The sequence below is a fragment of the Oncorhynchus mykiss genome, chromosome 5, assembly GCF_057628025.1.
Source record: "Oncorhynchus mykiss isolate SJ-2025 chromosome 5, ASM5762802v1, whole genome shotgun sequence".
Classification (NCBI taxonomy): domain Eukaryota; kingdom Metazoa; phylum Chordata; class Actinopteri; order Salmoniformes; family Salmonidae; genus Oncorhynchus; species Oncorhynchus mykiss.
Window position 1 is genome coordinate 72,664,299 of NC_143026.1, and position 23,323 is coordinate 72,687,621.

At 40.4% G+C, this 23,323-nt stretch overlaps 1 protein-coding gene across 1 annotated transcript; it reads left to right on the top strand.

Annotated features, from left to right (window-relative positions):
• The first annotated feature begins 264 nt into the window (after positions 1-264).
• impact (impact RWD domain protein) lies at positions 265-23,323 on the top strand. Its single transcript, NM_001160535.2, is given in 11 exon segments — positions 265-414; positions 619-747; positions 837-889; positions 1,021-1,083; positions 1,313-1,398; positions 5,573-5,701; positions 5,894-5,988; positions 6,808-6,881; positions 8,812-8,902; positions 18,386-18,520; positions 22,886-23,323. Coding segments are annotated over 11 exon segments (960 nt in total). The 5' UTR covers positions 265-369; the 3' UTR covers positions 22,946-23,323.

The window sequence follows — 23,323 nt, forward strand, 5'->3', positions numbered from 1 at the left end:
GAAACGGTAGGGGGAAAGTGATTGATATGGAATTTTACATTGATTTACATTTCTTGAATTTAAAATGAGTGATGATTGCTATAATATTTGTTTAGCTAATTAATCCACTTATTGCACCATGTGTTTCAAACAATGATGTATATATCTGGTTTCAAATGAGGACTCTTATTTTGGTAGTAGGTGAAAACCTTGACCCGGAGGTGGTTCGTTGTCCTGTCAGAGCAACAGCTGAGTTGGTGATACAGAATGTCAAGCAAGCCTCTTATCGAGCTAATTTTGTGTTGACACTGTACGAATAGACTGCTGTAACACTACTACTTCTAAGTATGAACTGAAGTGTTTGTCTGCTTACTTGCTTTGGATAAATTAATGGCAAACATAGATGTTGGGAATGCAGGGGATCTTCAATCTCAAGTAAGTACCCTACTGTTGAACAGAACTCAGGGCTGGGCATGACTGAAGTTCACATTAGTGGAGAGTATGACCCATTTTGTACTTTGATTCATATTTTTATATATTTGACTCAACTATAAAAACAGACATGAGAGAAAGCTTATAGATTTTAGATGACTACATTATTATTATTATAACACAATATTACACTATTTTCTTCATCAGATCGAAGAGGTCGAGGCACTTTCCTCCATATACGGTGACGAATGGTGTGTTATTGATGAAGCAGCAAGAATATTTTGCATCAAAATAACGGATGATATAGACTATCCAAAACTGAAAGCATGTTTACAGGTAATTGTTTCATTACATTTTTGTGTGTTTAAAAAGTTTCCGAGCAGTGTATGATAGCAATAACTCAAGAGTTTAATTTCCATAATTAGATCATTCTCCCACATGATTACCCGAGTGCAGCACCACCTGTCTACCAAATAAAGTAAGTATACATGTTGGGTTTTACAGTACAGTACACTTACACTACCTCTGATAAACATGTATCAGGCATAAAAAAAAGCTAATTATTAAGACTAACATTTGAGACATATTCTGCCTTCTCTCCTCATGCAGTGCAGCATGGTTGCGAGGCCCTGATAGAAAGACCCTGTCCAGCAGCCTTGAGGAGCTCTATGTGTGAGTGGATTTCATAATCACTGACTACTGTACATGAAGCACAGAATAGTTATCCCTGAACATGGAGGGGATTCCATCATAATGCTAACCTAAAGATGGATTGCCTGATGGTGAAGCCAAATTTGCTTGCGGTATTGCTGATTACAGTCCATTACCCTGTCTCACCCATGTCTCTGAGTAGATATGTCTCCACTGACATCAAACTAACCAGTGGTGTCTTTCCTAACAGGGCGAACACTGGGGAAAGCATCCTCTACCTCTGGGTGGAGAAGGTCCGGGAGTTCCTTCTGGAGAAATCCCAAAGCACAGACACAGGTGAGAATCGCATGTCATGTCTGATTGATAGTATGCTTTATTTTTTCACTAGAGGGCAGTAAATAAATAATTTTTTCCAACTCCAGAAATCCAATTATGAAAGTGTGCACCCATTGCCTTCCTCATAAAGGTATATATTAATGCCAATGAGCTCAGACAGAAAAACTATTGAGAAAGCTTGATTTCAATCTCTTTCCTTTCTTGGAGATGACAGTCAGAATTCTTGGGGTCTTTCATTCAGGTCTTCAATGTGCTCCCATGCATCATTGTGATAAGATGAACACAAGACTTGGTGGGTGGTATATGAAAAGCCCTCTTTCCTGTTTCTGTAATTTAAGATCAGTATCTGAGTAATGGCTTTCAGTGCTGTGAGCCTGTGACGAAACCTTTGTCAAATATTTTTTAAAAGAGGCTGAGGAAAGAGAAGTACATTTGGTTGTTTGTTGTATTGTCTTTGAAAATTGTTTTCTATGAATGGATGAGTTTTAATGCCTTTTATTCCCCTTTTTGAACACTAAGGAAAACAGGATACCATATTATTCTAACTCTTCACTGTTTTCTAAAGCCGTTCAACTTGTTAGCTAATTAAGCACAGTGCTTTAATTTAGTACTATTTCAATTAATAACTATGGAATCCATCAATATGGATGCAGTCCTATCATTGTAATTACGTTCTTTCTCTCTGGACAGTTGTTATGATCAACTGAAATGGGAGAAAGCAGAGAATGTGTAGGCTGTGAAAATGAGATGCTGGGTATAGATCACAGAGCATCCTTGCTTTAGAGGAAATCATTCAGTTTGGAGCACATTCATTCAGGCAAGTTGAAAATTGTATTTTGTATTCAAATTGCAGCTTATGTCCTCTTCCATAACGAGCAACTGATTTGGGAAATGGTTGATGTTAATGCCCTCCGAACCTTCATTTAAATGTATTCTCATTGCAAAGTTTTCCCCCTTTTTAATGAACTCCTACTATTCTAAATGCAATCATTTTACTTGTGGAAGCATCCTTATCTAGAAACTGTCAGAGAAGTGATTTGGGATTATTTGATGAAAAGGCCTTTACAGTGGGGTCTGAAATTATTGACACCCTTGATAAAGATGAGCAAAAATGACTGCTTAAAATAAATCATTCAAATACTGAGCTACATTGTGTCCACCAGCATATTTTACAGTAGGTATGGGGTTCATTTCTGTTCATGCATTCTCATTTCAATGCCAATCCCACCACTGGTGTGCGTGGCCAAAAACCTACATTATTATTTCATCTAACATATGTAAATGTCTGGAGTTTGCTAAACGGCATTGGCACAAGAATTGGAACTGGTACTTTGGTCAGATGACATGAAAGTTGAGCTCTTTGGCCACACACACCAGCGGTGGGTTTGGTGTTGAAATGACAATGCATAAGCAGAAAAGAACCCCTTACTGTAAAATATGATGGAGGATCTTTGATGTGGAAGCAAAATAATGCCATAGCTGGTCCTGAGGCCCTTGTTAAGGTCAATGGCAACATGAACTTTACCTAGTATCTGGACATTTTAGCGATAAACCTGGTTGCCTCTGCCAGGGGCTGAAACTTGGCCGCAAGTGGATCTTCCAGTAAAACAATAACCACAAACACATATTAATCCACAATGAAATGGGGACTAATCTGAAGGTAACTGGTACCGTTTTAAAACATGATTGTGCCTACCCAAAAAAAGGGATATATAGTACATAGCTACCTCAAACTTGTACCTCTGCACATCGACTTGGCTATATACTGGAAGTACCAGTACCATGTTATTTTTACTCTGTTTTTTTTCATTATTCACTGTGTATTTATTCCTTGTGTCACTATTTCTATTTTTTTATGTTTATCTTTAACTCTGCATTGTTGGAAACTGACCCGTAAGTAACCAGTCGTTAGTCGTTAATCTGTTGTTTAGAAAGCATGTGAAACCCATTGAAAACCTGTGGTTTGAATTAAAGAGGGCATTCCATAACCGCAGATGTGGAATATCAAGGATCTGGAAGGATTTTGTATGGATTGAATGGTCTAAGATCCCTCCCAATGTGTTATCCAACTCATTAAACATTTTAGAAAAAGGATCAGTGCCATTTTCCTCTCAATGTAAGGTATTAAAAACAAGGATGTCAGTCATTTTGACCCCTACCTTTTTGAGAAAAAAAATATATTAATTGTAAAACAAAATCTCTTTCTCTCAGCAATTGTATTGGTATAAAAAAATATAATTTCCCCAATTTGTTGAGCATACAGTATAGCTCAGTATTTGAATGATTGTTAGTCATATTTTCTCATCTTTATCAAGGGTGTCATTCATTTCAGACCCCACTGTAGATGTTCATGGACTCCATAATCATTATAGCATCATAAAGTTCAACGGCATAATTTGGTTATGCGTTGTATATTTAATATAGTAGTTGTACAGTGCCTTCAAGAAAGTATTAACACCACTGGACTTTTTCCACATTTTTGTTGTTAAAAACTGAATTTAAAATGGATTAAATTGAGATTTTCTGTCACTGATCTACACACAATCTACACATAATGTCAAAGTGGATTATGTTTTTAGAAATGTTTACAAATTATTAAAAAAATTAAAAGCTGAAATATCTTGACTAAATAAGTTCAGGAATAAATATTTGCTTAACAAGGCACATAAGTTGCCTGAACTCTTTGTGCAAAAATAGTGTTTAACATGATTTTTAAATGACTACCCAATCTCTGTACACACGTAAAATTATCTGTAAGCTCCCTCAGTCGAGCAGTGAATTTCAAACACAGATTCAACAACAAAGACCAGGGAGGTTTTCCACTAGTTCGCGAAGAAGGGCACGTATTGATAGATAGATAAAAAATATATTTAATAATGTTGAATATTCATTTGAGCATGGTGCAGTTATTAATTACACCTTAGATGATGCATTAATACACCCGGTCACTACAAAAATACAGGCGCTCTTCCGAACTCAGTTGCCGGAGAGGAAGGAAACCATTCAGGGATTTCACCATGAGGCCAATGGTGATTTTTTAAAACTGTTACAGAGTTTAATGGCTGTGATAGGAGAAAACTGAGGATGGATCAACAACATTGTAGTTACACCACAATACTAACATAAATGACAACGTGAGAAGAAGGAAGCTTTCAAAACATGCATCCTGCTTGCAGTAAGGCACTAAAATAATATTGCAAAAAAATTGTACTGAATACTAAGTGTTATGTTTGGGGCAAATACAATACATCACTGAGTACCACTTTTCATATTTTCAAGCATGGTGGTGGCTGCATCATGTTATGGGTATGCTTGTCATCTTTATGGGCTTGGTAGTTTCTTTCTGAAGGCACTGTATGTACTTTTTCGTATAGTACACCTGTACCTTTCAGTATAATTTTTCCCAGAAATATCAGTATATTAACATTCAAAGTAACCCTTGTTCTACTTATCCCTCTTAATTGGCTTTATCTGTCTTGTTAGAATTTTTTTAAATATATTTTTTAAAATTATTTACCCCTTTTTCTCCCCAATTTCGTGGTATCCAATTGTTTAGTAGCTACTATCATGTCTCATCGCTACAACTCCCGTACGGGCTCGGGAGAGACAAAGGTTGAAAGTCATGCGTCCTCCGATACACAACCCAACCAAGCCGCACTGCTTCTTAACACAGCGCGCATCCAACCCGGAAGCCAGCCGCACCAATGTGTCGGAGGAAACACCGTGCACCTGGCAACCTTGGTTAGCGCACACTGCGCCAGGAGTCGCTGGTGCGCGATGAGACAAGGATATCCCTACCGGCCAAACCCTCCCTAACCCGAACAGCGCTAGGCCAATTGTGCGTCGCCCCACGGACCCCCCGGTCGCGGCCGGTTACGACAGAGCCTGGGCGTGAACCCAGGCTGGCACAGCTAGCACTGCAGTACAGCGCCCTTAACCACTGTGCCACCCGGGAGGCCCATTGTTAGAACATTTTGTTCATTTTACGGTCATGCAATGGTAATTATCTGAAGATGGGACCTGCGTGGTAGGTGTCCATGTAAATTAGGCATATGGTCAAGGCAGAAAGGACCTTCAAAGTCACTCAAACGCATCATGGGACACAAAGATACACAATCACAAATACACATTGAATTCATTTCACAGCCTGTCCATCTTTCTACTTCTCTCACAGTGGAGCAACCAGAGGTGAGAAATATGACAACAGAGGAGGAGGAAGTGGCGGAGGATGTAGAAATTCCTGATTACCGCAATCTGAAGCTGAACAAAGAGAATATACACCTCTTTGAAAATCACTCAAGTGGTATGGCACTGACTGCATATTCTTGAATAGAGAAAGAATAAAAAAACAAGTAATTTCTAAGCCTTAATTATAATCGCATCTGAAAGGAACATTTTGTATATAAACTGAATTGTGCTTGCTGCCCACGTGTTAATCCAGTGTTAATTGGTTCTTACTTGTGCCTTTTATTTTTGTGTTTATAAATCTTTGTAGATGAGGAACTACCTCCTATAAAACTGGGGGAGACGATAACAGAAAGACGCAGCACCTTCCAACCACACTTAGCCCCTGTGGTAACACCTAGACAGGTACTGTGTTGGCCCTCTCCTGTCTCCCTCCTCTTTCTGACTATAAAACATTCATATTCTCACATCCATCACAGAACAAGTTAGGGAAGTAAATCACAAGCCTTAAAATCTTCTAAATCATGCTAGACAATGCTACCCTGTTGGGAGAGAGAAGAAGCTGTGAGTTAAAGCTCATGTGGAGAGGATGTAGTTTCAATGCTAATGTGCTTCCAATATGGAAAACTAAACATCCTCAGGCAGTGCTCCTGCTGCTAAATGTCCTCAGGATGAAAATGGAAAGAGCTGCTTTAAACATATCTAACCTGCCATCAATTGCAATTTAGACAGTGATAATTATGTAATTTCCTGGAGAGTACATGAACTGTGTAGATGTAATTACAGTGCACATTGTACCATAAGCATTAACAGTTAACTATTACACAACTGTATGGTTCTCTTTTTACATGCTGTACATTTTCAGTATTACGATTACCCACCCAATATACAAGTAGGCATTTTTTTATATTTTTTTATAAGAAAACTGTTTATACAAACTTTTGAAATAAAGTTACCTAATATATTGTCAAGAGTAGGAGTCAACCGAACCTGTTTGGGGTTTTATCTTAGTCTTTCTGTTGGATATGCCATCTGTTTGAAGAGGAATCAATGATTACCCTCATCTTTATGCACCACACAGGAGTTCTCAGATGAGTGGGCTACTGTTCTGTCTTTAATGCAGAAGTTGTACTTTAGGGATGGACGTACCCACCATACTTCTAATGTTAAGAGTATGATTAGAGGAAAGGAGGCAATTCAAACAGATTTGTTTTTGTGTTTCAGGTTAGAATGGTTCTTGACAAGCTGTTTGAAAACAAGAAGATTGCAAGCGCCACTCACAATATTTATGCATACAGGTAGAGCATCCAGTTTTGAATATACATAACAAGTTGTAATATTCACAGTGGGTTTATATCTCTCTTTATTTATTTTACCTTTATTTAACCAGGTAGGCAAGTTGAGAACAAGTTCTCATTTACAATTGCGACCTGGCCAAGATAAAGCAAAGCAGTTCGACAGATACAACGACACAGAGTTACACATGGAGTAAAACAAACATACAGTCAATAATACAGTATAAACAAGTCTATATACAATGGGAGCAAATGAGGTGAGAAGGGAGGTAAAGGCAAAAAAGGCCATGGTGGCAAGGTAAATACAATATAGCAAGTAAAACACTGGAATGGTAGTTTTGCAATGGAAGAATGTGCAAAGTAGAAATAAAAATAATGGGGTGCAAAGGAGCAAAATAAATAAATTAATTAAATACAGTTGGGAAAGAGGTAGTTGTTTGGGCTAAATTATAGGTGGGCTATGTACAGGTGCAGTAATCTGTGAGCTGCTCTGACAGTTGGTGCTTAAAGCTAGTGAGGGAGATAAGTGTTTCCAGTTTCAGAGATTTTTGTAGTTCGTTCCAGTCATTGGCAGCAGAGAACTGGAAAGAGAGGCGGCCAAAGAAATCATTGGTTTTGGGGGTGACTAGAGAGATATACCTGCTGGAGCGTGTGCTACAGGTGGGAGATGCTATGGTGACCAGTGAGCTGAGATAAGGGGGGACTTTACCTAGCAGGGTCTTGTAGATGACATGGAGCCAGTGGGTTTGGCGACGAGTATGAAGCGAGGGCCAGCCAACGAGAGAGTACAGGTCGCAATGGTGGGTAGTATATGGGGCTTTGGTAACAAAACGGATTGCACTGTGATAGACTGCATCCAATTTGTTGAGTAGGGTATTGGAGGCTATTTTGTAAATGACATCGCCAAAGTCGAGGATTGGTAGGATGGTCAGTTTTACAAGGGTATGTTTGGCAGCATGAGTGAAGGATGCTTTGTTGCGAAATAGGAAGCCAATTCTAGATTTAACTTTGGATTGGAGATGTTTGATATGGGTCTGGAAAGAGAGTTTACAGTCTAACCAGACACCTAAGTATTTGTAGTTGTCCACGTATTCTAAGTCAGAGCCGTCCAGAGTAGTGATGTTGGACAGGCGGGTAGGTGCAGGTAGCGATCGGTTGAAGAGCATGCATTTAGTTTTACTTGTATTTAAGAGCAATTGGAGGCCACGGAAGGAGAGTTGTATGGCATTGAAGCTTGCCTGGAGGGTTGTTAACAGTGTCCAAAGAAGGGCCGGAAGTATACAGAATGGTGTCGTCTGCGTAGAGGTGGATCAGAGACTCACCAGCAGCAAGAGCGACCTCATTGATGTTTACAGAGAAGAGAGTCGGTCCAAGAATTGAACCCTGTGGCACCCCCATAGAGACTGCCAGAGGTCCGGACAACAGACCCTCCGATTTGACACACTGAACTCTATCAGAGAAGTAGTTGGTGAACCAGGCGAGGCAATCATTTGAGAAACCAAGGCTGTTGAGTCTGCCGATGAGGATGTGGTGATTGACAGAGTCGAAAGCCTTGGCCAGATCAATGAATACGGCTGCACAGTAATGTTTCTTATCGATGGCGGTTAAGATATCGTTTAGGACCTTGAACGTGGCTGAGGTGCACCCATGACCAGCTCTTAAACCAGATTGCATAGCAGAGAAGGTATGGTGAGATCTCTAATCACAGTTAATCAATTGTTATTTGACAATGTGTGTACTGTAAGTAGGCTAGGTTTAATGAGTTACATTGAGCCTTTATAAGATGCTTGATGCTTTCTGGGTGGTCATTAACCCAACAGGAGATGCTGACATTCAGAGAATTGAAAAGTTTCCTTCAAGGAGACATGCAGTTTAAGTACATTCTCATACTAAAAGTCTCAACCAACTACAACCTATATTCTCTGTATTGTAGGATATATTGTGAAGAAAAGCAGAGTTTCCTGCAGGACTGTGAGGATGATGGAGAGACCGCAGCGGGAGGACGACTGCTTCACTTACTACAGGTGCTTTGATCTATGTCCACTTTGCTCCGTACCCTCTAGTGCTTCATTCAGTATTCACACGGTTGCCTTATGCCTCAAGGACCCATTTTACGTTTTCAAACCAACCCTCTGTGGTCTTGAGGTACACTGACCCTCTCCTGTTTATAACTTGAATATAATCTTAAGTCCAAGGTAATGTACAATATATCCTATTTAAGATTCACTTTGATAAGTAGCCATGAACAAGCCTTGGCAGGAGCCTATGTCCTGTTTCTGTAGCGTGAGGCAGCTTGATGTACAAGTACACCCCCTGTACGCTAGTCATATGGAATTGTTTTAAGATGGTCATACTATGGTTAAATAAAGGTGAAATAAAAAGAAATGGTCATACTATGACTTTTTGAATGAAAAAAAAGATTTGATCAAATATAGAATTTGGCCTTTACTACTAAAGCCCAGAGAAACGCATTGAAAAACATTAATAATTGGCAAAAAAGACAGTCAAAAAATGAATCGTAAGAATCAAGGTTTTGCAGTGTTTGTCCTATATCTTGGAGATAAGAAAGCTGAGGAAACACAGTGCATTCGGAAAGTATTCAGACCCCTTGACTTTTTCCACATTTTGTTGCATTACAGCTTTTTCTAAAAATGGATTATTGTTTTTTTGCCCAAATCCATCTACACACAATACCCCATAATGACAAAGCAAAAACAGTTTTTTAGAAGTTTAGGCAAATTTATAAAAAAAAAAATACAAAGCCACTCCTGCATTGTCTTGGCTGTGTGCTTAGGGTCGTTGTCCTGTTGGAAGGTGAACCTTCGCCCCAGTTTGAGGTCCTGAGCGCTCTGGATTTTATTTAATTTCATTTGGATCTCTTTTAGTCCCAATTTGGAATAATCTTCCAAGAGTCCTGCTCTGGAGCAGGTTTTCATCAAGGATCACTCTGTACTTTGCTCCGTTCATCTTTCCCTTGATCCTGACTAGTTTCCCAGTCTCTGCCTCTGAAAAACATCCCTTAGGAGTGGCTTCTTTCTGGCCTGCTTGGTGGAGTGCTGCAGAGATGGTTGTCCTTCTGGAAGGTTCTCCCATCTCCACAGAGAAACTCTGGAGCGCTGTCAGAGTGAACATCGGATTCTTGGTCACCTCCCTGGCCAAGGCCCTTCTCCCGCAATTGCTCAGTTTGGCCAACGTCTTACATTTAAGAATGATGGAGGCCACTGTGTTCTTGGGGACCTTCAATGCTGCAGAATTATTTTGGTACCTTTCCCCAGATCTCTGCTTCTACACAATCCTGCCTCGGAGCTCTACTGACAATTCCTTCGACCTTATGGCTTGGTTTTGCTCTGACATGCACTGTCAACTGTGGGACCTTTATATAGAGAGGTGTGTGCCTTTTCTAAATCATGTCCAATCAATAGAATTTACCACAGGTTCTCCAATCAAGTTGTAGAAGCATCTCAAGGATGATCAATGGAAACAGGATGCACCTGAGCTTAATTTAGAGTCTCATAGCAAAGGGTCTGAATAATTATGTAAATAAGGTATTTCTGTTTCATTTTTTATAAATTTGCAAAAATACTTACTGTTTTTCCTTTGTCATTAAGGGGTTTTGTGTGTAGATTGATGAGGGGGAGAAACATTATTTAATTCATTTTAGAATAAGGCTGTAACGTAATAAAATGTGTAAAAAGTTAAGGGGTCGAATGCACTGTGTGTGTGTGTGTATACATATATCTTCTCATATATATATATATATATATATATATATATATACACACACATATATATATATATATATATATACACACACTTATATATATATATATATATATACACACACTATCTTTTTTTTAACGTACGGGTTACCTTCAGACAAGTTCCATGACACTTGTGGGGGTCATAGAGTTAAACCAGTGGCGTGCCGTGGGCCTGGGGCCTGGGCCTTCAGTGAAGTCCTACACAGTCCCAGCCGAATTAATCCACCTCTTATTACCATCATTATGATGCCATGGCTCTAGACACTATACATTTAGACAGAAACGCAGTATAACCAGGCGTTGCGTCACCTTGAAATTGAAATTTTTATTTTATAGATCCACTCGGGTGTTCCCAAAAGTTTTCAAAAGCACCATTGCTTGTAAGTGCCCAGCCGTACTTTGGTGTCTCGTTGCTGCCTTGGTTAGACAACTCAAGTTTGCAAAGCCAGTGTGGCTCCAAACACCAAATCGATCACTTGCAAATAATAGGCATTCCCAGCAGTACAGTTTGCAGTGCTTCTCGGAGCCTGTGAGCCATTGATAGCGCTCGTAGTTGGAACTTTGAAAGTGGCGAACAAACCCCTTTCCCGCCTGTGACAGGCTTTGTAGCGTCAGCGTCGACCTCTCCTGACAATGTCTAACTTTCCTTGAAAAGTTTGTCTTGAGAATGGAGTTATAATTATATCCTCGACCAAATCGATATCTTCTCCTTCCGCCATTGTGGGTTGAAAAAACAGCTTAGTAGTACGCAAATTAATTTGTTTATCAAATTCAGTTTCCTAGTTCTGAGGTTCTGCATAGACCTGCCCATATAGGACCTGCCTCTCAATATTGGTAATCCAATCAAAAGACGTGCACGCACTACACCTGCTAGCTGGCTCCTGTGTAACACTGGAGCCAGCCAGCAGGCGTACTATAGCCAACTCTAAAGCTGATTGGTTGACACTACATTTTAATTTCCATTCACTTTAAGCTACAAGCGCCCGCACTGTTGATTCTGAAGGCCTGGGGGCAGATTTTAGACCACTGGCAACACATGATGGCTGAATATGATTGGATAAAAGATCTAACATAAAGACCAGCCCTCCAAATCTCAACCTGGGGCTGGAAGCAGTGCAACCAAGAGGAAAGCTATGAAATGAAGAGTATAACTCTTACTCTGGGGAATAATTTAATACATATTTGTGGGAAAATATATTTTAAAAAATATATATATTGTGATGATGTTTAGGCCAGCAGAGAAAGGCCTTGCTGGCCCTGATGGCCCACCACTGAGTAAAACAGAGAACACCATCGTGAGAGTCTCTTCTTTCCATAATGGTTTTTATGTCAAAACGTAAGGATGCTACAGACATTTTCGTGAGAAGACCGATTTACTCGATGCTGAGTGGCAAGCGGGATGCTGAGTGGCAAGCAGAGACTCATTTTTACAGTCTTTAAAACAAATGTTTTATTTTTAACTTCTTATGGCTGGGGGCAGTATTGAGTAGCTTGGATGAATAAGGTGCCCAGAGTAAACTGCCTGCTACTCAGTCCCAGTTGCTAATATATGCATATTATATGAGAATTTTAATAGAAAAAAACTCTGAAGTTTCTAAAACTGTTTGAATGATGTCTGTGAGTATAACAGAACTCCTATGGCAGGCAAAAACCTGAGAAAAAAATCCAACCAGGAAGTGGGAAATCTGAGGTTGGTCATTTTTTAACTCATTCCTTATTGAAGATACAGTGGGATATTCGTCATGTTGCACTTCCTAAGGCTTCCACTAGATGTCAACAGCCTTTAGAACCTTGGTTGATGCTTCTAATGTGAAGTGGGGGCGAATTATAGGGGAATGAGTCAGAGGTCTGCCAGAATGCCTTGAGCTCGTGAAGCTCGTTCACGTGAGAGTGAGCTCTGTTCCATTGCTTTTCTACAGACAAAGGAATTCTCCGGTTGGAACATTATTGAAGATTTATGTTAAAACATCCTAAAGATTGATTCTATACTTCATTTGACATGTTTCTACGGACTGTAACGAAACTTTTTTACTTTTCGTTTGCGCCTAGTGAACGCGCTTCGTGAGTTTGGATTTGTTTACCAAAACGCGCTAACGAAAGGAGCTATTTGGACATAAACGATGGACATTGTCGAACAAAACAAACATTTATTGTGGAACTGGGATTCCTGGGAGTGCATTCTGATGAAGATCATCATAGGTAAGTGAATATTTATAATGTTATTTCTGACTTCTGTTGACTGCACAATATGGCGGACATCTTTTTGGCTTGTTTGGGCTCTGAGCGCCGTACTCAGATTATTGCATGGTTTGCTTTTTCCGTTAAAAAAACTGTAAATCTGACAAAGCGGTTGCATTAAGGAGAAGTGTATCTAAAGTTCCATGTATAACACTTGTATTTTCATCAACATTTCTGATGAGTATTTCTGTAAATTGATATGGCTCTCTGCAAAATCACTGGATGTTTTTGGAACTACTGAACATAACGCGCTAATGTATACTGAGATTTTTTTTATATAAAAATGAACTTTATCGAACAAAGCATACATGTATTGTGTAACATGAAGTCCTATGAGTGTCATCTGATGAAGATCATCAAAGGTTAGTGAATAATTGTATCTCTATTTCTGATTTTTGTGGCTGAAAAAATAGCTGTGTTTTTATGTGACTTGGCTCTGACCTAACATAATCGTTGTGGTGCTATTCCAAAACTGCAGCTTGTTGTGGAACATATTTTCCTACTTCCGTCAACCAGTCCATTTTGAATTTGTGATAAAACTTTTGTCATTTGGTAAGGAATGTAGCTTGTGTATGTCATCGGTAGGGTTGCCAACTTTCTCACTACCAAATAAGGGACAAAGGTGGCGTGCCAGTGCACGGTGCCACGGCGGTGTGGGTATGGTGTTGTGTGAATGAATGAATATACAGTGTATATTCGTATTCAATTGGAAAGGCAAAACATTTGTATATTCCATTTAGTCTATAGCTTTACTTACTGTATCATTATGTAAACTTATGTGAGTAAACCTCAAAATGAATGATCAAAGAAATCACAATTTGGGCCTTTACAGCAAAAAAACAACAACATTTAAAATGGAAAAAAGGGGTATGAGTCACAACAAGTCTACTTATTTTTTTGCTGCACTTGACTGATTCAAGCAGTCCTTTGTCCTTTTGCATAGCCAGAGAGAAGTCCTTACATGACAAGTCACAGTTCACAGATATTTGAAGTTCATTTTTGATCAGCTCTGTGCTGCATCTGTTTATTGAGTCTGACCATGTAATGGTCATCAGAGAGAAAATCCTCTACAAAAGCATTTGAGCCTAGCACACTGAGGACAAATGAGACAATCCTGAACATGTTGATCAAGTTGGCTTTCCCTAGGTTTTGGAAAACTGACATCCACTTCTCACTGGTGGATTTTGTGGTATCCTGTCTGGCTTTCTGTATTTCCTCCCGGCTAGCACAACACTTCATAGAGTTGGTCCATACTGACTGTCTCTGTCATTTTGAGGGCAACCACCACCTGCTCCAGGTCGGTGAAGGAGAGCTCTTCATAGAGTTGGTCCATACGGAATGTCTCTGTCATTTTGAGGGCCACCACCACCTGCTCCAGGTCAGTGAAGGAGAGCTCCTCATAGAGTTGGTCCATACTGACTGTGTCATTTTGAGGGCCACCACCACCTGCTCCAGGTCAGTGAAGGAGAGCTCCTCATAGAGTTGGTCCATACTGACTGTGTCATTTTGAGGGCCACCACCACCTGCTCCAGGTCAGTGGAGGAGAGCTCCTCATAGAGTTGGTCCATACTGACTCTAGGTCAGTGAAGGAGAGCTCCTCATAGAGGCCGATCGGTTTCAGTTTCACCATTTACATTTTCCGGTGAGAAATCAAACCACTTATCAATGTATGTAATGACAGCGTCATAGAACTTCACAAAGTCCTGTTGCTGCTTGGACCTTTGATGACAATTGTTTGTCCATCAGCTGCTTGGTCTGGTATCCAAAAACGCTGTCCTGTTTCCGCTGAAGAATCTTAATTTTGAACTTTTGGACTTCCTCGTAAACATCTGTGATGCAGAGCGTTTACGAGTTGGTCATAAACACCCCCCACATTGTGGAAAAGGCACAGATACATCTCAGCTACTTCTGTTTTTTCTTCATACTCAAAAATACTCTTCAGTGCCACAGGACAGGTCTCCTCAAGGGACCTAAAGTATGAAGTAAGACCTGGCCAGCTTTGCAGGAGACGATCGAAAGCTGGATGAAGAGCGAGCCATCGTGTGCAAACATGTCGCAGAATTTCACGCCACTCAATGTGAACAAAGGTGAAGAATGCATGCAGTTCCTCACGCAGTTCCTCTCTTCGGGAAGCAGATACTGATACGTGGCTGTAGCTCATTAAAACAATTGTCTCAATATCCACTGAGAGCTGAACGCAGGCATTATACGCTATGTAATTAGCTTTCAGAATGCAACTGTTGGCACTGCTCAATAACTGGTAAACGGAGTGGTGCTTTCCAATTCTGTTAGTTTCCGCAGTAGACATCAAGAAGAATGCACCGATATTGCTAGCACCTTTAGCTAGGGGGCCTTCTTGTGCATTTCTGTGGATGCATGCTGAGTTAGGTCATTCTCCCCTCCATGGCCAATTGATAATTCCCGACGACATGCAGTACAGAAAGCTTTCGTCGAGTCACCACTGACCGGCTTAACCCACGTCTTTTTTTACTTCACATTGTTTGTTGTAGCTGCACAGTCTTTTCTTTTTTGCAGGTTTGTCCATATTTCCTTGATCTGCCAAACCGACCGAACAACAACAGAAATTACTTTGCAGGAATTGGCACGTTTACACTATACTGTGATTGGATGAATATACAGGACAAGAGGGGTCCCGTATGGGACAAACCAATTTAGCGCAATATAAGGAACATCCCGGCTAATACGGGACAGTTGGCAACCCTAGGACTCATCAGTTACATACTTTTTTATAGCCATTTATTTGTGTAGGCCTACCGGGAGCTTGTGTGCGCAGGGAGTGGCTGGAATGCAATTGAGTGAACGAGACACGGAGGGGAAAGGGAATTTAGGGAGAAGAACGGTGTGATGCTTGGCTTGAAGTTGGTTTCGTTTTTGTTGTGACCCGCTAATGCACATGTACAAATGGAACACTAGAGTCAAAGCAAATTAACATTGACTTTAAGAAAAACATGTACTTGCCCGTTCGGACAGCCACAAAACACATTCCACCAAATCGTTTTATAGTATTTTATTTTATTTATTTTTTATATCTTGTTAAAGATTGATCTTTGATGTCCATTCGAGTACTCATGACTATACATAATTCAAGCAAGCATTCATTCCTGTTTCAGTCAATATTAGTGGGTACAGACTGAGGCTTTAACAATCAAATCGTTTTCATGCATTCGTATTCATCCACAACATCAGCTTGCAAGAATGCCAAATGTCAGACTACGAGTGCACCACAGTGAAATGTCTCATTGGATTTCTCTGCTGGAGTCCAGAGTCTTGTTTACAAGTTTCTCAGATTAATCTGCCTTTGATGGTAGCCCCTTTTCAAAAACAATAGCAATGTCTGTCTGAGTGGGATAAGACATCTTGAGAGGAATTTGTACTGAGCTGAACGGTTCATCCTGAACCCCACAGGACGTTGTTCTATCTATGCTCTGGACAATCTGATTTTGGATTATAGGTTGCACTGAGTCTGTTCAATGGAGACCGATTTATGACCATAGCACATGTTCCAATCAGAGTGCCAATGCCGTTTATCAAACTCCAGACGGTGCTAGGTTCAGATGACATGAGCTCTTTGGCCACAAACACCAGTGGTGTCGAAAAATGGAAGTATACAGAAAGTACCTCATACCTACTGTAAAATATGGTGGCGGATCTTTGATGTTCTAGGGCTATTTTGCATACCCTGGTGCTTTGGCCCTTGTTAAGGTCAACGACATCATCAACTTTACCAAGTAGCAGGACATTCTAGCCAAGAGGCTGACACTTGGCTGCAAGTGGATCTTCCAGCAAGACAATAACCCCAAGCACAAATCAAAATCCACAAAGAAATGGTTAATTAAGCATTATAAACTGGGTGGTTCGATCCCTGAATGCTGATTGGCTGACAGCCGTGGTATATCAGACTATATATCACAGGTATGACAAAATATTAATTTGTATTGCTCTAATTACATTGGTAACCAGTTTATAATAGCAATAAGACACCTTGGGGGTTTGAGGTATATGGCCAATATACCACGGCTAAGGGCTGTATCCAGGCCCTCCTTGTTACGTTGTGCATAAGAACAGCCCTTAGTGGTATATTGGCCATATACCACACCTCCTTGTGCCTTATTGCTTAAATAGCATTTAGGGCTTGAACTACCCAATTTATAATTTACATTTTGCAATGGCCATCTCAGTCTTCGGACTTGAACCCCATTGAAAACCTGTGGTTTGAATTGAAGAGGACAGTCCATAACCGCAGACAAAGGATATCAAGGATCTGGAAAGATTCTGTATGGCGGAATGGTCTAGGATCCTTCCCAATATGTTCTCCAACTCATAATACATTTTAGAAATGTATTAAAAGGTATTTATAAACAGGGTGTCAATCATTTTGGCCCCTACCTTGAGTAAAAAAATATTACTTGTTAAACAAAATCTCTTTCTTTGAGCAATTTTATTAGTATAAAAACAAAAATACCCAATTTATTGAGCATACAATATAACTGTTTTTGAATTATTTTATAGTCTTTTTCGCTCATCTTTCTCAAGGGTGCCAATAATTTTGGACCTGACTATGTCATCATTCTTCCATTGTTACTGAATCTGACCTAACAAGTGAAGAGAAGAGCCTTCAGTCTAATGCTCACCCCCACCACTACCACCCAGGTGCTTTTGGGTAAGATTCTGATTAATGTTCTACTTGAACCTCTCAACACTGACAGGCAATTTACTTTGAGGGCTGATTCTTAATCTGTTTTTCTCTCATATATTTTCCTCTCAGACCCCTTCTTCGTTTTGAATTTAGCATTTACTCATTTTGGCAGTACGAATGTGAAGTGCGGAGCAGAGAATAAAGGGAGACATTTATTATTACAGTAAATAGAAAGATGGCATTGGCGTTGTCTCCCATAGCCAAATTCTCCCCTGCTGCGTAGAGGGCTGTTGATTGACAGCGGAGGGACCGAGGCAGATATTCTCCTGGATAAAGGCTTATTCTTTATGATGCATCCTGTGTCAACTGCAAAGGTGAAATCAGGCTTCCAGGGGGTGTTCACTAGTCATCCCCTGTGGTCTTTCAATCGTCTTGCTAATTGTCACATCCTCTTTGATATGACACATGAGGAGGTGCTTGGGTACATGGACCAGTGACCAGAATGTTGCTCATCCAAATCTCCAAGCACACTTGTTGACATAAATCATCTGTTAAGGGAAGATACCAGCTATTAAGTCTGTTATCTATATTTTGCCGTGAGAGCAATCCTTGCGCAACAATTTTCTCTGTATGCTGATGTCTTTATCTTGGGAGAAGAAAACATGTCTGTATGCCTCTCTTTATTGCTTAACATCAGTTTTATAATCATTCCCAAACAGCCATTATTTGTGATTCATATCTGTCATGTGATTTGAGTCTATGCCAAACCGATCATCAGCATCCACACATACTGTAGCTACCACATCCATCATGTGCCTCTGTGTCAACACCACTCTGTTGTTCTTCCTCAGATCCTGGATGTGCGGAATGTGCTGGTGGTTGTGTCTCGCTGGTATGGAGGGATCCTGCTGGGTCCAGACCGTTTCAAACATATCAACAACTCTGCCAGGAACATCCTGGTCCAGGAGGGATACGCATCCTCTGCGGTGAGACCCTTTCTCCCTATTAGTAATGTGTCCAAGTTTGGCATAAGGCCACTGTTACGAATCCCTTTTGGCCCGACAGTCTAGGGGGGGGATGGTAATGAGACCCGTAACATAACTCATGCAAATTATAATAGTGACAAAGTAAAAGTGAGAACGAAATAACTACGACAACTGAAATCTACCGTCAAACTCAAGGTTTACTTGTAAACACACGGTAATGGGGGGAGCAGGAAAAGGGGCTGAGCTGGACCCAAGGAAAGAAACAATAAGTATTCAAAACACCCCTAAGCTAGACTAGCCTATTTTAACAACAGCTAACTAACCAAAAATGCAGTGGGTGGTCCGCCCAGTTCTAACTAGTGTATTTAACAAAGTCTACCTACGGGTAGTGTATGCCCATGGGCGACTTGTCTTGTTTCCCCCTTTTCCCACCAGCAATCAAACAAACACCATAACCAAAAACAATACTCACAGGTGATGACAAAGTGCTATGGGGGTGCTCAAACAAAAGAGAGGTTAATACACAAAGAGAGCGTGAAACACAGAGATCTACAAACATGGCATTTACAGAGAGATTGCGCTCTAGAGCAAACAACTGATGGGGTTTTTAAACCAAGGGAAAGGAACTGTGATTGGGTAGGAAACAGGAGGAGGTGTGTCTTCTGATTGATGATTGGATTGGTGACTGATTGGGGAGTGATGATTTTCACCTGTGAGGGGAGAAGGAGAGAAAAGAAACACACACACACAGGATACACACACAGGATACTGGTATCCGTAACATCCACACTAAAGTATATACATTTAGTGACTTTAGTCTGAATGTTGAACAAGACCTTGGAAGTAATTCAAAATGAATACTGTGTGCAAAATGTATCTTCCATCTATATATAAGTTTAAATGTTTGTTTGTAATATCAAGCTTGATGGGGAATTGTTTTTACGTTCCTCGTTGTTGGACGCTTTTGACATAAGCAGGCATATACATAGAATCTAATCTGAAAGTCTAATGGAAACTTTCTCCTCTACTTATCTGAAACAAATGTTATTTATTTATGGAAAGTGGGACAAGGTCAGAGCGGATTCAGTTAAACTGAATGATGTTTAACTACAAAACACCAGTTTCAACGTCAACAGTGAAGAGGTGACTCCGGGATGCAGTTCCTCTGTCCAGTGTCTGTTCTTTTGCCCATCTTAATCTTTTCTTGTTATTTCTTTGCAACTCTGCCAAGAACGCCAGCATCCCAGAGTTGCCTCTTCACTGTTGATGTTGAGACTGGTGTTTTGTGGGTACTATTTAATGAAGCTGCCAGTTGAGGACTTGTGAGGCATCTGTTTCTCAAACTAGACACTCTAATGAACTTGTCCTCTTGCTCAGTTGTGCACCGGGGCCTCCCACTCCTCTTTTTATTCTAGTTAGAGCCAGATTGCGCTGTTCTGTGAAGGGAGTAGTACACAGCGTTGTACGAGATTTTCAGTTTCTTGGCAATTTCTCGCATGGAATAGCCTTCATTTCTCAGAACAAGAATAGACTGATGAGTTTCAGAAAAAAGTACTTTGTTTCTTGCCATTTTGAGCCTGTAATCAAACCCACAAATGCTGATGCTCCAGATACTCGACTAGTCTAAAGAAGGCCAGTTTTATTGCTTCTTTAATCAGAACAACAGTTTTTAGCTGTGCTAACAAAATTGCAAAAGGGTTTTCTAATGATCAATTAGCATATTAAAATTATAAACTTGGATTAGCTAACACAACGTGCCATTGGAACACATGAGTGATGGTTGCTGATAATGGGCATCTGTACACCTATGTAGATATTCCATAACAAATCTGCCACTTCCAGCTACAATAGTCATTTACAACATTTACAATGTCTACACTGTATTTCTGATCAATTTGATGTTATTTTAATGGATGAAAAATGTGCTTTTCTTTCAAAAACAAGGAAATGTCTAAGTGACCCCAAACCTTTGAACGTGTGTGTGTGTGTGTGTGTGTGTGTGTGTGTGTGTGTGTGTGTGTGTGTGTGTGTGTGTGTGTGTGTGTGTGTGTGTGTGAGAGTGAAAGTATTCAGACCCGTTGACTTTTTCCACTTTTTTGATACGTTCCTAAAATTGATTCAATTGTCTTTTTTCCCTCAGTCATCTACACACAATAACCCATATTGACAAAGCAAAAACAGTTTTTTAGAAATGTTTGCTCATTTCTATTTAAAGAAAAAACTGAAATATCACATTTACATAAGTATTCAGACCCTTTACTCAGTACTTTGTTGAAGCACCTTTGGCAGCGATTACAGCCTCGAGTCTTCATGGTTATAACACTACAAGCTTGGCACACCTGATTTGGAAAGTTTCTCCCTTTCTTCTCTGCAGATCCTCTCAAGCTCTGTCAGGTTGGATGGGGAGTGTTGCTGCACAGCTATTTTCAAGTCTCTCTGGAGATGTTCGATTGGGTTCAGGTCTGGACATTCAGAGACTTGTCCCGAAGCCACTCCTGCTTTATCTTGGCTGTGTGCTTAGGGTCGTTGTCCTGTTGGAAGGTGAACCTTTGCCCCATTCTGAGGTCCTGAGCACACTGGAGCAGGTTTTCATCAAGGATCTCTCTGTACTTAGCTCCGTTCATCTTTGTCTCGATCCTGGCAAGTCTCCCAGTCCCTGCCTCTGAAAAACATCCCCACAGCATGATGCTGCTACAACAATGCTTCACCATAGGGATGGTTCCAGGTTTCCTCCAGGCGTGACGCTTGGCATTCAGACCAAAGAGTTTAATCTTGGTTTCATCAGACCAGATAATCTTGTTTCTCATGGTCTGAGGGTTTGAGGTGCCTTTTGGCAAACTTCAAGCTGGCTGTCATCCTTTTACTGAGGAGTGGCTTGCGTCTGGCCAGTCTACCATAAAGGCCTGATTGGCGGAGTGCTTCAGAGATGGTTGTCCTTCTGGAAGGTTCTCCCATCTCCACAGAGGAACTTTAGAGCTCTGTCAGAGTGACCATTGGGTTCTTGGTCACCTCCCTGACCAAGGCCCTTCTCCCCTGATTGCTTAGTTTGGCTGGGAGGCCAGTTCTAGGAAGAGTGTTGGTGGTTCCAAACTTATTATATTTAAGAATGATGGAGGCCACTGTGTTCTTGGCGATCTTAAATGCTGCAAATATTGTTTGGTACCCTGCCCCAGATATGTGCCTCGACAACAATCGACAACAATCCTGCTCTACGGACAATTCCTTCAACCTCGTTGCTTGGTTTTTGCTCTGACATGCACTGTCAGCTGTGGGAACTTATATAGACAGGTATGTGCCTTTCCAAATCATGTCCAATCAATAGAATTTACCACAGGTGGACTCCAATCAAGTTGTTGAAACATGTCAAGAATAATCAATGGAAACAGGATGAACCTGAGCTCAATTTCGAGTCTCATAGCAAAGGGTCTGAATAGTTATGTAAATAAGGTATTTCTGTGTAAATGTTTTATAAATTTGCAGAAATTTCAAAAAACCTGTTTTCGCGTTGTCATTATGGGGTATTGTGTGTAGATTGCTCATGATTTTATTTATTTAATCCATTTTAGAATAAGGCTGTATTGTAACAAAATGTGGAAAAAGTCAAGGGGTCTGAATACTTTCCTAAGGCACTGTATATTTGAATACATTTTTTTACCCCTTTTTCTTCCCGATTTCGTGATATCCAATTGGTAGTTAGTCTTGTCTCATCGCTGCAACTCCCCTATGGACTAGGGAGAGGCAACGGTCAAAAGCCATGCGTCCTCCAAAATACAACCCTGCCAAGCCGCACTGCTTCTTGACGCGCTCCTCGCTTAAACCCGAAAGCCAGCATAACCAATGTGTCAGAGTCCAACTAACGACCAAATTCAGTTAGCAGGCACACGGCTCGCCACAAGGAGTCGCTAGAGCACGATGAGATAAGGAAATGCTGTCCGGCCAAACCCTCCCCTAACCCGGACGACGCTGGTCCAATTGTACGCCGCCTCATGGGTCTCACGGTCATGGCCGGCTGTGACACTTTTTCAATAGAACACTTCTTCAGACTTTCAAAGCTTTCCAAAACAACAAACCAAGCTCTCCCTCGTTCAGCGAGTTGTCTGGCCAATGTGGTCTTGTGGAATAATGAATGCAACATGATGGTCACATCTCATTTCCTGATTCAGATTAGGGGAATATGTGTATTGAGGTGAAACATTGGTAGTCATTTGCTATGCAACTACACTGAAGGCGTATACATCTAATACGCTGATTATAAGGTAAACAACTCACTGGTTGAGGATAATTACTGTATGTTTTTCAGCTTTGTCATGAAGTGGTACTCTTCGTCTTTTCTCTTTTATTCAATGTTCTTTTATTGTTTTGCAGGATGAGGCATCCAAAGCTGGAGGGAAGAATAAAAAGTCAAAAAGCAAGAAGACAAAGTAAAATTATATACTCTGAATGCTAGTCATTGGCAATGCTCTCTGTAATATTGTTGAAAGGTTTACAGAAACGAACAGACATTTCTGACCTCTATGAGGACTTCAATCTCAAAAAGGTTTTGTTGTGCCTTAAACTGAAAATGGGAATTTGATGGCAACTATGTAATGTTAGTGTCGAACATTCAGGCTTAAGGGAAAGTAAGCCCATCTCCTCATAACCATAATGAAAACTGATTATGTGAGTCATTTATATTAATTAAAAAAGGGCTGCATACATGACTAGGAAAATGCATTCATTTGTTGTAAATCTGATTTTCCTTCTAAGAGCATAGCTGTAATTTTCAGGAATGTCTGAAATTATAACCAAAATGTCTTCATTTCG